The sequence below is a fragment of the Uranotaenia lowii genome, chromosome 2 (assembly GCF_029784155.1).
Source record: "Uranotaenia lowii strain MFRU-FL chromosome 2, ASM2978415v1, whole genome shotgun sequence".
NCBI classification, from domain to species: Eukaryota; Metazoa; Arthropoda; class Insecta; order Diptera; family Culicidae; genus Uranotaenia; species Uranotaenia lowii.
Window position 1 is genome coordinate 272,087,072 of NC_073692.1, and position 13,839 is coordinate 272,100,910.

The 13,839-nt window shown below is 34.5% G+C and overlaps 1 protein-coding gene across 4 annotated transcripts in view; it reads right to left on the reverse strand.

Annotated features, from left to right (window-relative positions):
• The window catches only part of LOC129741244 (pleckstrin homology domain-containing family G member 5), a 335,012-nt gene that overhangs the window by 104,767 nt on the left and 216,406 nt on the right, over positions 1 to 13,839 (reverse strand). For 3 of the 4 annotated variants that reach the window (XM_055732960.1, XM_055732957.1, XM_055732956.1), the window contains exon 2: positions 6,844 to 8,465. In XM_055732960.1, the coding sequence (XP_055588935.1) occupies positions 6,844 to 8,061 (1,218 nt within the window). In that variant the 5' untranslated portion in view covers positions 8,062 to 8,465. The remainder of the gene's footprint in view (positions 1 to 6,843; positions 8,466 to 13,839) is intronic. The other variant, XM_055732958.1, reaches the window with a different exon arrangement.

Sequence of the window (13,839 nt, forward strand, 5' to 3'; positions counted from 1 at the left end):
AAAAGAAGCCTAATCATCATTCTACCGTTGAAAACGTTTAAAACTTTTGAAGATATTGCGAGTTATGGACTATTTTATGATTAGAGAAAATGACATCTAATTGTGCATCCTCAAAGTTTTTGATTGTTTTGTTTACGATTATGAGACCTTGCTTGCTGTAAATATTGAAAGTATCCGTTTACCCGACTTTCCTCTATTCCTAGAAAATTAGTCATGCAATAACTCGCTAGGCATCAGCAGTGATGTCAGTTGAAATTATTGTTTTTTTAAATGTTTTGAACAAGGTTGTTAAGCGGAAAATTTCCTTTAGAGAATTTTTAAATTGGCACAAAAACCATTAGCAAATTCGGTTCCACAGAAGAATAAAAAATGATGTTGATTTTTCAGAACAAAATATTTCATTTCACCATACAAACTTAAAAGTTAAAATTAACTCATGTAAACGTTACTTAAAAATCTGAAGAAAAAAAATCATGGATAAGTTTTAAACCCAAACGGAGCGTTATAGACCCCAGGGTTTAATGGTATAATTTTGAGATAATCGCCTTTAAAGTCTCAAAATACAAAAATATCGGGTATGGCAACATTCTACACGAAATTTAATAATGCTATTCGATTGGAAATAACTTTATCTTCAAAATATCTCATCTGTAGCTTCTAAAGATTCTGAGATATCCACAAAAAAATTGTTTTTGTTTTTGAGAAAAAGGGCGAAATTTGTAAAAACGGAGCGGGGGGCTTAAACTCGGACGGGGTTGATCCGATTCACCCAAAACTTTGGATTTTTCTTATCTACATTACAATGAGCCATTGTACTGATTTAGGGATAAATCGGAGAGGATTGATGCAATTTCATGGTCGCTTGGTATGGAATGACCAGATTTATAATATTTGACCAGATTTATAATATTTGAGTTAATCTTCTGAATTAAGCACACATGCGATGAGCGAAAAAACTAATTTTCTCGTATAAGGTTCGCAATATTTTTAGTTAAATTCAAATAAAGTTGATGATGTACCGATTATTTCCGTACGCATTGAAACTGTGTACAAAACAGAAACAATTTATCAAATTTAGTGATAAATTGGTCTCCTCAATTTGTTTGGCAAAAATCTATGGATAACATAAATAATAATTTAACTAAGTAATTTTGCGTTTTCTGACCAATATCATCATAAGACCTTTGTTCATCATAAGAACTAGGCGCGGTCCTAGAGCTGCCTCTGGGGGGTGATTTTCCAAATTTTCAAAAATTACTCAATATAAAAGAAATTCAATATCTGGTGAAAAAACTATCATTTTGAAAGTGGTGGGTTCAGTTGCAAATAGGTCTACAATTTAAGCAGTACACTGCTCCTCCTCCACCTCTTGAATTTCACTGAACAAAATCAGATAAATTACGAAAAATATTAAATAAGAGAAGAGCAACGAAAACTTTTTACAAATTTTCTTCATACGTATACTCATTCCAATATCCTCACACAACGTAATCATCCTTTTATACAACAATCAGCAAATATTTAATATTCACTGAGAAAAAATGTAGATAAAAAGAAAGTTGCCGTAATTTGTATATCTGGCAAATTAAAATTGTCACTTAAAAAGCTCTTTAAAGAATTTGTCGTTATAATAATTGCCATTTTACAAATGAAAATAATACTCACGTTGATGAGAGATGAAATTGTAGAATAAAATTCTTCAAGTTATCTTCATTTTTCCCAGACTTCAGAATATCAGTGCTAGGCTCAAACCATTTTTTTATGATTCTCATTTTGCGTTTGAAAAAGTAGACATTTAGGATGAGTGTTCATTATTGCTATGAATTTAAAACTGATAGTAAAATTCAGATATTTTATTGTTTTTCTGAAGCATTTCACTTTTCACAGAAAAGGCCGGTAAACTAATTAACAAACATAACTAACGATGATTATATTCTTCATTGGAATTTCTGACTGAATCGTGATTTGGAAATTTCGTATTATTATTTTCAATTTAGAAACACAACTCTCGTTGAAAAATCTGGTTTTTATTTTTCAATTTCTTAATATAAAAAATCAACACTCTAAATATAAATTTCGTTGAAAATAAGATTATTAAAATCAGTATCAGTTTGAAGCTTCCAGAACTGTATTCAAATTCATTTGCTCTTAAATTTCAAATTATCATACAAAATTTTCAATTTTCATAGTACTGAAACGAATGAAATTGTTACAAATTTACAACAAATAAATTATAAAGAAAGTGAATAATCGTTTTTTTTATGTAGGTATATACACATAATTGAAATTTTAAATGATTTTGAATTGTAATAAAAAACATGAAATTGAGGGTTAATTATTATAGTTAATACTATTCTTTAATAAAGAGTCTAAATCAATTGCAATAAAAATAGCCGAACTTTCAGATGCAGATTTTTTGGATTGGATTTTTTCTTAAAATTCAATATTATTGTTTGGATGGATTGAAACCAGTTTCACCAATATAATTGGTGTAGACCTTGAAATCCAGAAGTGTTTTTCAAAAATTACTATAAGATCTTCCGAATAGCTCGTTATTTGCCTTGTTTCCGAAAAAATAGTCGACTGATAACGGGTTGGTTTTAATTCACAAGGAAAAAATTAAAACATATGCAAACTGATTTGGGAAGATTTTTGCGCCCTAAGGCGGCATCCATAAATTATGTAACGCTCCTAGGGGGGGGGAGGGAGTAAGCTCAAGCGTTACGAATTGTGACATAGGGGAGGGGGGGAGGTATACTCATCGTTACGTAACAATTTTTTCCTTCAAAATTTCAGTTTAATTGCAGCTTTTTAGATTCAGAATAGTAAGTAAACCATAATCAGCTTGAAATTTGTAGATAAGCTTCAACCAGATTGAAACTGGTTTGTCACCTTTCCACTTTAAAGATTCTGAGAGAGATTCCATAAAATGTGCATTGGATATGAGTGAAATAACCGTTGAAAAACCGAATATTGGGTACATTAACTCCCAAGAACTCAATCAAATCTTAAAACAGAAGTTTTATTATATTTTCTCAATTGATTCAAAAAAAGCAATTTTGGTTATTGCGACGAATAATACTAAGTAAAGTATATTTTGCATAACAAGTAATGCACCTTGAACAAAATAAAGTAAACAACGTAGATCATCAGTTAACAAACACAGAACAACTCCTAATAAGACCAAGCCCACCGGGCGTTGCTATTTCGGTCGGTATTTAAGATGGTTTGATTGGTTGCGTTTTTATCTATTTACTGATTTTCGCACCCATTGTTGCCATCCAGGTTGGTATTTGTGTTTGTTTATTTTCTGATAGCGACGACTGGCTGCGTTGCTACCTGGTTGCTACATAAACGAATCCTGTAACAACCTACTGCTCGAATGCTATTTCTCGAATCAAGTTAGCGACTGTTGGTGCGATGATGGGTTGATAGATATGTTGCTGAATCTACTCGATTCGAGGTTTAGCAACCATTGGTGGGCTTGGTCTAAGCCAATGAATTTTTTTTTATCAGAAAGTTGTCATCAATGAGTACTAAGAAGCGATTTGGATAGATATTGATTCCGGTTTAAAGAACGTTAAAAAATGTATGTTAAATTTTTTTATTACCTTCGAAAATCAGTATTTAAAAACATGAAAAGAGGGGGAGGGGGGTAATTATCAGCGTTACGTAATTTTCATAGAGGGGTACGTCGAAACGTAACGATTTGTGACATACGGGGGGGAGGGGGTCAAAAAAGTGCATTTTTTGCGTTACGTAATTTATGGATGCCGCCTAAACTTTTTTTTATTTTTTTGTCAAAAACTATCTACCACCTAGTTTTATGGCGTTTAGTAGTTTGAAAACTTATCCATTTAGAGTTGAATCGATCAATGATGACTGATGAAGTAACTAACCTACATGAACAACAAAAAAATATTTTGAATCTATTTATTTTTCTTATTTTATTCAATGAAACAGATTATTGGAAATAATACTACAAAGTGGCAAATTTCCGGATTAAACGATACAGATTTTGTCTGGGTAATCTTGTTCCGAAGATACAACGATTTAAAAAAAAAAATTAACACTTTTGCTGAAAATTTAATGGATAAAATAATAACTGTTGCTGAAACTGTTTGCTATTTGATTTGAAGCTATTTTATACTGAAAATTTTGAGCTATTTTACGAACTTAGTGAAGGTTGAAAAGGATTTTCACTCGTGCATTAAAAATATCCTAGATTGATGTCAGTAGGAAATGTTTTCAAAATTCCCGAATTTCACAAAACGGTCGAAACAGACTTACTTTTTAATTTGTTTTAGCCCAGAAGTCACTATAAATTACTCACGGTCACAGTCTTCAAGAAAATTGGCCATTAAGTTAAAACCTTTTTTTTTCTAAATCTTTTCAATATTTTTACACTTTTCTTTGAAAGTGCACAGTTTTTTTCATTGAGTTTTTCAAATTCTTCACACCTTGGAAAATGTGATTTTTGTTTTTTGTTTTAAAAACACTTGAAATAATCGACATAAGTATTTTAACGTCACAATTATGCTAATGTTGTTATTTGTGCTCCATAAGCCGCTCTAAAAAAGTAAACCTTTTTGTTTATACGAATCGTATAAAGATGTGTTTGAAAAAAGATATGTATCTCTGATTTCTGTGTTTAATTTGTTTAGTTGAAAGGGTGGCGAGCGCAACTCTGATTGGACAGCCTTTAGTATTGTCTGAAGGGATGATTTTGGAAGATCAAAATGAAATTCTGCTAGCTTTGCCTTAAAATATGTAAAAAGGACTAAGATTTTTGTTTTTCTACATATGAAAAACAAAGGATTATCTGCCCATAAAGCAAATTTCGAGAAGCGCACTTTAAAAGTCACAATATTTTTCGAAAAGGTAAACTCTTTAGTTGATCAAAGGTGTGAAGATTTAAATATTTAAATTTGAAATTTGCAGAAATAAAAAATTTCGACGCAGCTTTCTTTGAATTCTTTTTCAAATCGACATAAGAGATAACGACTGTAAAGTTTCCATACAAACTAAATAATTCACTAAATAACAAACTAAATAATTCACTAAATAACAAACTAAATAATATCAAATTGATATTCTTCATGTTTTCAATTCAAGAAAGAATCTTAAAATTGCTATAGAGAAGAATAATTTGTGATTAGTAATTTGCTATATAGAAGAATAATTTGAACTGAAATCAATCCTTTGTGCTTAGTAAACTTTGATAATTACATCTTATGATCAAAATTTATTGATACAAAACGTTTCCAATACTGAAAACATTCTAAAATATTGATTGAAGACTTAAATATTCATAAAAAATAAGTTTTTCAGAAAGTCCAAATCACTTTTCTTTCCAGGCGATGACAATTTTTATTGTTTCAGAATGACAAAAATTTGAGTAAAAATAAAAAAAATAAATATTCCTTGAAAAAAGTTAGTTGAAACTGGAATAATTTTAAAGATAATAATTTCTAAATATGGACTTCACATCTTCAAAAAATGAAAACGTATGGGGACTCACCGACGAAATATTTTAATTTTGCCTGAAAATGATTCAGAAAAGGGTTAATGTTCCATTTCTGAAATAATAAGAGGTACTGTATTTTTTCTTTTAAACATCTTCCATAAATAAACCTTGTATATGAATCGGAAAGGTTTTATAAGGCACATGTAATGGTCTTTCAAGAATTTTTCTAGAAGGCCTCGACACTTTTTGTGTTTATAAGACTTATCAAAATGCCTCAAAGAAACGTATCAAGGCTAAAGCAGTTTTGTAGGGAAGCCTCATAGAATGCTATATAACTTTTCCGATTAATAGAATCGGCATCCAAGCCTCTTTTTCGAATTTTACACACTTTATTAAAACACAAAAGTTATGTAAAAGTGTATTAGTTCGATAAGTTATTTTACGAAAAAAAAAAATCGTTTTTTAAGTGTTCAATAAAGAGTATTATAAATTTTATATATTAGCGCCATTTTTATGACAAATAATGACGAATGTATAAACGATGTCTTTCTATTTTAGAAAGTAAACTTTATCTTGTGCATGTTTTTAATACATTTTTACATCATTATGGCTTATATAATGTAGAAAAATTGTTAATCAACCGCATAAAAGATTCAAAAGTTGGAAACGATATTCTTTTAATATTATTCATCGGATTATTATTAAGTACGATTAAGTACGAATTTTAGCTGGCCCCTAATTTTTCTCAACTTTTCTTATACATATTTGCGGTAAATGTGAAAGCGCAAGTGAATCAACAACAGGCAACGAAATTCGGGATGAAAAATAACATTGATTTTCTGAAAAAAATTATGATAAACAGGATAAGCATTGTGTTTCATTTTATTTTTATATTTGTTTCGGACGAGATTCATTTGTTTTAAAATTGTTCACCAGGATCCTCATTAAGGAGCAGAATTATTTGTAGATGAAAATAATATAATTCATAGGTTTTATAAGCGGAATTTATAAAAAATTTTATATTTAATTTGGCATGTTAAAGTTTTATAATTTGCTCTACAGAACCTACTGCAGAAGGGCCTTTTTGTGCTGTTTAGCGTTGTACCTATTACAGTTTTATTGATCCTTACATAACCGGACGCGGTTTTATAGCTTTAATTTATAGTTGGTATTGAGTCCCTTAAAAAACCTTAGTTGTTAGTTGGGGTAGCCCGTAATGCCCGTTGAAATAAAAAAAAAAATTAGGAAACTGAGAATTTTCGGATAAAATTAAATAAATACAAATCAAACATAAGAAAAATATTGTATTTAATAAAATAATAAATAACTCTGGGCAACGGAAAATAAAGCTCAGAGAAAACAATTGCAATACTTACCTGTAGTTTACAGGAAGGAGGCGATACTACCAGGCAAATTTTCATGGTCGCTTTGAGGAAGTCGTCTCTTTTCTTCCGCACACTGCTGCTGGCAACCGTCGGATCGACCGGCGAAGGAGATCCGGTGCTGCTGGGTGCTGCCGCTGGGGTCGGTATTGCAGAACTCGTCGCCGCCGTTGGATGAGACGCTGCAGGTTTGGTCACCTGATCACCCTTGCCATACCAACTGGTGCTGGTGATGGTGGGCGGCGTCAGGACCGGAGTTGCTGAGGTTGTGGTTGCGCAGGAAGGAGCACTTCCGATGACCGGTGCCGGAGCAGTTTCACGGGTAGGGGTCGGAGATTTGTTAAGCCTTGGGGGCACCGGAGGTCCGGGAGTTGAGCCAATCGGAGTGGTCACTTGACTTGGAGGGGGTTGTGGCTGTTGTTGGGGTGCTGGTTGCTGCATCGGAGTTGAAGATTTGAGCAGCAATGATCTGCTACGCCTTGCGGGAACGGCAGGGCATGGTGGATTATTGGGTGGATTGATTGCTGTGGGCGCATTGTTGTTGGTGGGTGACGATGATGAGCAAGGCGTACCGGAAGAGGGTGGTGAATTTTTCATACAGCATCCAGATATGTTGTTAAAGTTCAGTATAAAGGGATTATTGCTTCTTTGGTCCATTGGTTTCGTTTGTTGTTGGTGCAAATGCTGGTGGTAGTTTGGTGGCGGTCTTGCTGAAGCCGTTCGAGTATCGCCGCCGTCTGAGGCCACATTTGAAATGTGGGTTAGACTACTTTTTCTACTAACGGTAGGATGACCAGCAGTTGTGGGGGAGGCCAGCTGAACTGGATTAGGCGGAAGGGGATGGAAGGGATTTTGGCGTGCTACGAATTGAGTTGGGGTTGAGTTGGGAGAACGATTTATTTGCTGATACATTTGAAACTTGGGGGGTGATTTTGACAGGGTCTGTTCAAAGCTCCTGCTAAGGCCCTGGGGGGATGAAGCATTTTGTGAGGAAGCTTGGAAAATTTCCAACGTTTTTGTATTGCCTGGTAAGCCACTAGTTGGCGATAGCACCATTGTCATCGAAACAGTCGATGGATAAATTGATCCTTTAGGGCCTCCGCTCGGCGACGATAAAGCATCACATGCGGGCGATATTTGCTCATGGCTTCGTACTAGTTTTCGATGTTTTTTGTTCTCATTTAGTTGGACGTGTTCATCCATTATATACATCCAAAAAGGGGGAAGAGTGAGGTTGTCCGTCAGCAAATAACCGAAAAAAAAGTGTGGCCCTTCTTTTCTACGATGTTGGTTTGTTGGAATGAAGATGAGAAGAATTTTACCTTTCAGCAGTTGTTTCCCATTTCGGAGGATTTTTTCTTGCTTGTTTTGATTTTGTTTATTTCCCAGGAAAACTGTATTCCAACCAGTAGTGCTATGACCAAATCACCGTCTAATAATCGTGCTCGGAATTCCTCGGAACAATCTCAGCAATGTTTACTACTATTCGACGTTGACAATCCAGTACCAAAACTACAGCTTCACATGATGTTTATGTATAGTTTGGATTAATATATTCATTGCTTTTATCACATTTGATTTCAAATTAATACGTTGCCTATAATGCAAAAGACGAGCTGGAAAAACAGAAAAAAGATATCAGTTTTATTATCCGTACATTTCAATTGACTTCTAGGACTGAATGGTGGCTTGCGGTCGAATGTTATGAACCTTTTTTGTGTGCACGACAGCACTTAAGGCGGTACCGGATTTAGCTTCAGGATTGTAGGGTGAAATTCTTTTCAAGAGACTTGAATAAAGTATTGTGTCGTCGTTGTATATTTCAGGTTAAAATGAAAATAAAAAATCTATTTTTTTCAAAACTCAACAACATCAAAATGGTTTTGCGACATAACGGAATCGAAGGAGAATGGTTAAAAAATGAATATTGAACCAGTCATAGTATTTAAAACCTTTAACAAATGTTTTGATATCGATACCCTCAATTGTTCCTGCGCAAATTGTGTCATTTTGTTGGATTAGATATTTTTTAAATACATTAGTTTTAATAAATAAACAATTAAATATGGTTTTTACACTGAGTTTCATTACCTCATGGTAAGGAGGTCTAATTCAAAGATATAATCTTGAACCTGGAAAGTAAAATTTAAAAAAGGTTCCACGTACCCTTGTGATTGACTACATAAACTTGATTGTGCACATTAAATTTTTCAGAATTTATCTTTGAAAACGGACGTGGCTTAGAGGATACCGTTAAAGTGTTCTGAGTCATGAGAGCGAATCTCGGTAACGGCATACAAAGTGCTTTTTCTGTGGATTAGAGGATTTAACAGTTAAGCATTTGTACGATGCTAGAAATCATATCATTGATAGAAGTCTCAGCTAACATGAAATCGTCACAGAAATGATAATTCACATTGACTATTAAGACATTTTCAATAACCATCGTTAACATGTTGGTATAGAGTGATTTCCTATTATTTATTTACAACAAGCTTTGCCCAAAAAAAAATTGAATCGTTAAGCAGTTAAGTTAGTCCGTGAATATGGGAGATAAGGTCATAACGAGTAGCCGGGGCATAGTAAGCGCTTCTCTTTTTTACAAATATTCTTATTTTCTCAAATTAACTTTCATGAGGATTAGTTTCGAACTTCCTTTAGTATTAATTTTTCCACAAAAAAGAAATCTCATCATCTTTGGAGCATATAAATTTGAAATTACACGCTGTCAGAAAACACAAAAGACGGCGAATTGCTTAATTTTTCCGAAAAGATATGATTAAATTAAGAAAAGGGGATCAAGTATCCCCATTCTCCCCTACTAATACGCCAAATCGTCAGATAAAAGAAGTTAAGCTATAGCTCTATAATTCAATTGACTTCATCGAGTTGAATTCACTGCTAGATTCTACCGCAGAAAATGCTGATCGTGCCCCGATTAATGGTGCTTATGTACCCGTTACGAAATAGATTTTTTAGTGTCTGATCACGAAACAATGAAGTAACTCACAAATTATAGCTGTTTGCGGTGGTAAAATCAGCTTCTTGAGGTGACCATTATGCCCTTATTTCCCTTACCATTCATGATCGGTTATTTCGATCTTTACATTGAAAAATGCATCTTTTGGTTGAAAAATGCATTTTAAATTTTTTTTTTTCAAAAGCTGAAAATCAGTCTCAGTAGGGGCATAATGAGACCCTTCACTGGGCCAGTATAAGCACCATTAATCGGGGCACGATGAGCATTTTCAGCCGTAGAATCTAGCATCGAATTCATCTTGATGAAGTCAACTGATTTAACACGTTCGTCGCCACGCTCATTTTGGTAGTTTTGCTAGCCGGGCCCAAAGAAATTTTCAGAGAGAGAAAGCAAAGAGGGAGAACTCCCGTATTTGAAACGTGTTGCGAAGCTGAGCGGTTAACTCAAGTAAGAGAGCGTCACACGCTTTTTGATGTGATGGGCCCCCCAGGAAATACACCCGTCACCCGAATATGGGTGCCGTGGCGACGAACGTGTTTAAGAGCTACAGATTGACATGATACATCTGACGATTTGGCCAATGGGTATCGTGTCGGAGAGGTAATCAATAGGCTCGAGTTCGATACCTGTTCGAGAATATTTTTTTTTTTTCATTTACCATAATCGATGCATTTTGCACTAAGCGGTAGGTCGAAGATCCATCAAACAAAGAAATGACAAAATAATGAATACGATACAATTCACAGACAGTCATACATAAAATTTCTGGTGCTTTGTATGTCGGATTATGCTACTAGCCGTATAACGCAACAATCAAAATAATCGATTATGAACGGTAAATGAGAAAAAATAACTCGACTTTTTCTCGAGTCATGAGTCTTTAAATTACCTTTCCGACACCTAACCAATAGGATGAATTGTCAGGTTTAAACTAGTCAAGCTGTGACTCTAGAATTCAGTTGACTCAATCGAGTTGAATTCGCTGTTAGATTCTATTGCAGTAAATGCTCATCGTGCCCCGATCAATGGCGTTCTATACGCCCCGAGTCAACAAATTAAAGTAAAAACGCTTTTTAAAATTTAATTGTACAAAATCACGAATTTTACGATGGTCAAAATGGAGAACAAATGTGTACTAGACTGCCCCAAATGTCCCGACTTTTGAAAAAGTTATACGCTGCAGGCTAAAATTGATCCTGAGCCTAGTACAAGATCTCATGCCAAATTTGGGCAAGATCGGACCACGGGAAGGGGCTGCTCAACAAGCCTGAAGTTTGTATGGGATTTTGAGACATTTTGTTCGAGAGGAACATGAAAAACCAGTTTTTCGTCAATAACTCTTGCCTCCTTCGACCGATTTCTTTCAAAAATAAGTTTTCTTGAAGCCTAAACTATGGCAAACATTTCATCAGAAAATTGCATTTCAATTAAAGTTGAGATAAAAAAGTTATTAAGCTTAAAAAATTGGCTAACTTTTTTAAGGGTGATATTCATCCAACCAAGACACTCAATGTGAAATGCATGTCGTTTCGTCAAATAATGACCGATTTTAATCATTGTTGTTGCGCTCGATTGCATTTTTAAAGTTTTTCTAATATTTGAATTTGGATTATATCCACTTGATAGTTCGGAAAGAAGTAAGGACGGAAAAATGCTTGACAATTTAAAAAAATTGCATAACTTAGAAACATGACTGAACGATTTGTAATGCCAATAAAAAGATTCACCTTCATTCTCCATCAAAAGACAGATACAGCTAATAAAATAAAAACGTGAAAAAAATATAAAAGGACCTTTTTTCGAAAAATTATCAATTTATTGGCATCATAAAGCGTTGGCCCATGTGTTTTTCGATCTGGAAAATTGTTGGCAGTTGGGTCTGAGAGTAACAACCATTCTGAATAGATTTTTTGAGAAAAAAATTGATCCTGAGTTAGGTAGAAAAGATGAAACCAGTGATGGTAAATTTCGCCCGTCACGCTTGACCCGACTAATTTTGTTTCATCAAACGACTGGCACTGTTCTCAATTGACGGAGCCTCACTACTCGCATGACGGATAAAGCACGACAACAATCAACATTTCTCCATCATCGACTGGCGAAGCTCCTACACAAGGTCAAAATTTCTCCTGAAAGTGACTGGCAAATCTCTTCACACTTCGATCGGCTGCTGACCCCAAGTAACAATTTTAGCTTTATTATGGTCAGCAAAATTTCGTTTGGACTATAGCATTAATCTTCATAAAAAGCTAAAGCGCATTCTATAACATCACCTGGACTCTAATAAAGCCAAAATTAGGCTATTTGGCCCTATCCTAGAAACGTCATCATGACATATCTTTGTTGGTCATCAATTCTGGTCACCAAAGCTTTTAAAAAGCTATTATAAAACATGTTAGGAATTTTTGTTTTTTTCGATTCTGTGAGTTCTCGGAGTTTTTTTTTTCAGCAACCATAATGGTTGATGAATGATGATTGCATTATTGAGATATTTATGATCTGGTAAAATTAATAGCCAAAATACCAATGTTTTAACCATATTATGAGCCTCTTTTGTACTGCCAGTCAAGATTTTAGGTAAAATGTGTATGAAAAAGTATCTTAAAATAAATGCGCCTCGTCAAATCTGATGGTCAATCATGATGGAATTGATGGAAAATGGGCTTGAAAAAATATTTTCCAATGCTTGCATTGTGAATCCATCAACATGGCGTCATTTTGTGCCCTTCGATTTTGCAACCAACATGGCGTGAGTCAATTCATAGTTTTATTATGGTTTAATGATGACCCCAAAAAAAGCTACGATTTGACGTTTCTCTCGCAAGCCAACCAATTACACGCTAAGGATGAGTTCTTCATTTCTGAGTTGTTAATCCTTAGTACAGTAAATGAGGACAGACATTTTAAATAAAAACGGATTGGTTGTTAATCACCCGTGAAATAAATCATGAGTTGAAGTCAAATTTCGTTGTCTGACGCCATCTTGAAATCCAAGATGGCGGCTTTCGCTGATCGTTCAAATGTTGTAAATGACTTAAAATCGCATGAAATCCCATCAATATTGGTATTGGGTGAAAGGACTAAACGATTAGAAGTCGAATTTCGCTATCAGACACCATCTTGAAATCCAAGATGGCGGCATCCGCTGAACTTTTAATGCTGTAAATGACCAAAAGTCGCATTAAACAACCACTATATGGGTATTGGTTGAAAGGGCTAAACTAGAAGAAGCCGATTTTTTTCTTTTCGACGCCATCTTGAAATCCAAGATGGCGCCTTCCGCTGAATTTTGAAATGCTGTTAGTCACTGAGAATCGCATGGAAGGCCCACAATATTGGTATTTGGTGAAAGGGCTAAACTACAAGAAGTCGAATTTCGCTATCGGACGTCTACTTGAAATCCAAGATGGCAGCTTCCACTGAATTTTAAAATGCTGTTAATCACTGAAAATCACATGAAACTTCCACAAAATGGGTATAAGTTGAAAAGGATCAACGAGTAGAATACAAATTTCGCAATTAGGCGTCATCTTGAAATCCAAGATTGCGGCTTCCACTGAACTATAAAATGATTGAAATCATTGAAAGTCACTAGAAATTCCCACAATATGGTCATTGGGTAAAATGGCTTAATCAGTTTAAGTGGAATTTCTCTATCAGATCCTCTTGAAATCCAAGATGGCGACTTTCGCTGAACCTTAAAATACTGTAAATAACTAAAAAACCGCATGAAACACCCACAATATGGGTATTGGCTAAAAGGGCTAACCTAGAAGAAGTCAAATTTTGCTATCAGGTGCGTCTCGAAATCCAAGATGGCGGCTTTCATTGAACTTTAAAATGCTGTTAAACACTGAAAATCGCATGAAACTCCCACAATATAGGCATTGTGTGAAAGGACCAAACGAGTAGAAGTCGAAGTTTTCTATCAAACGACATCTTGAAATCCAAGATGGCGGCTTCCACTGAGCTTTAAAATTCTGCAATGACTTAAAACCGCACGAAAGCTT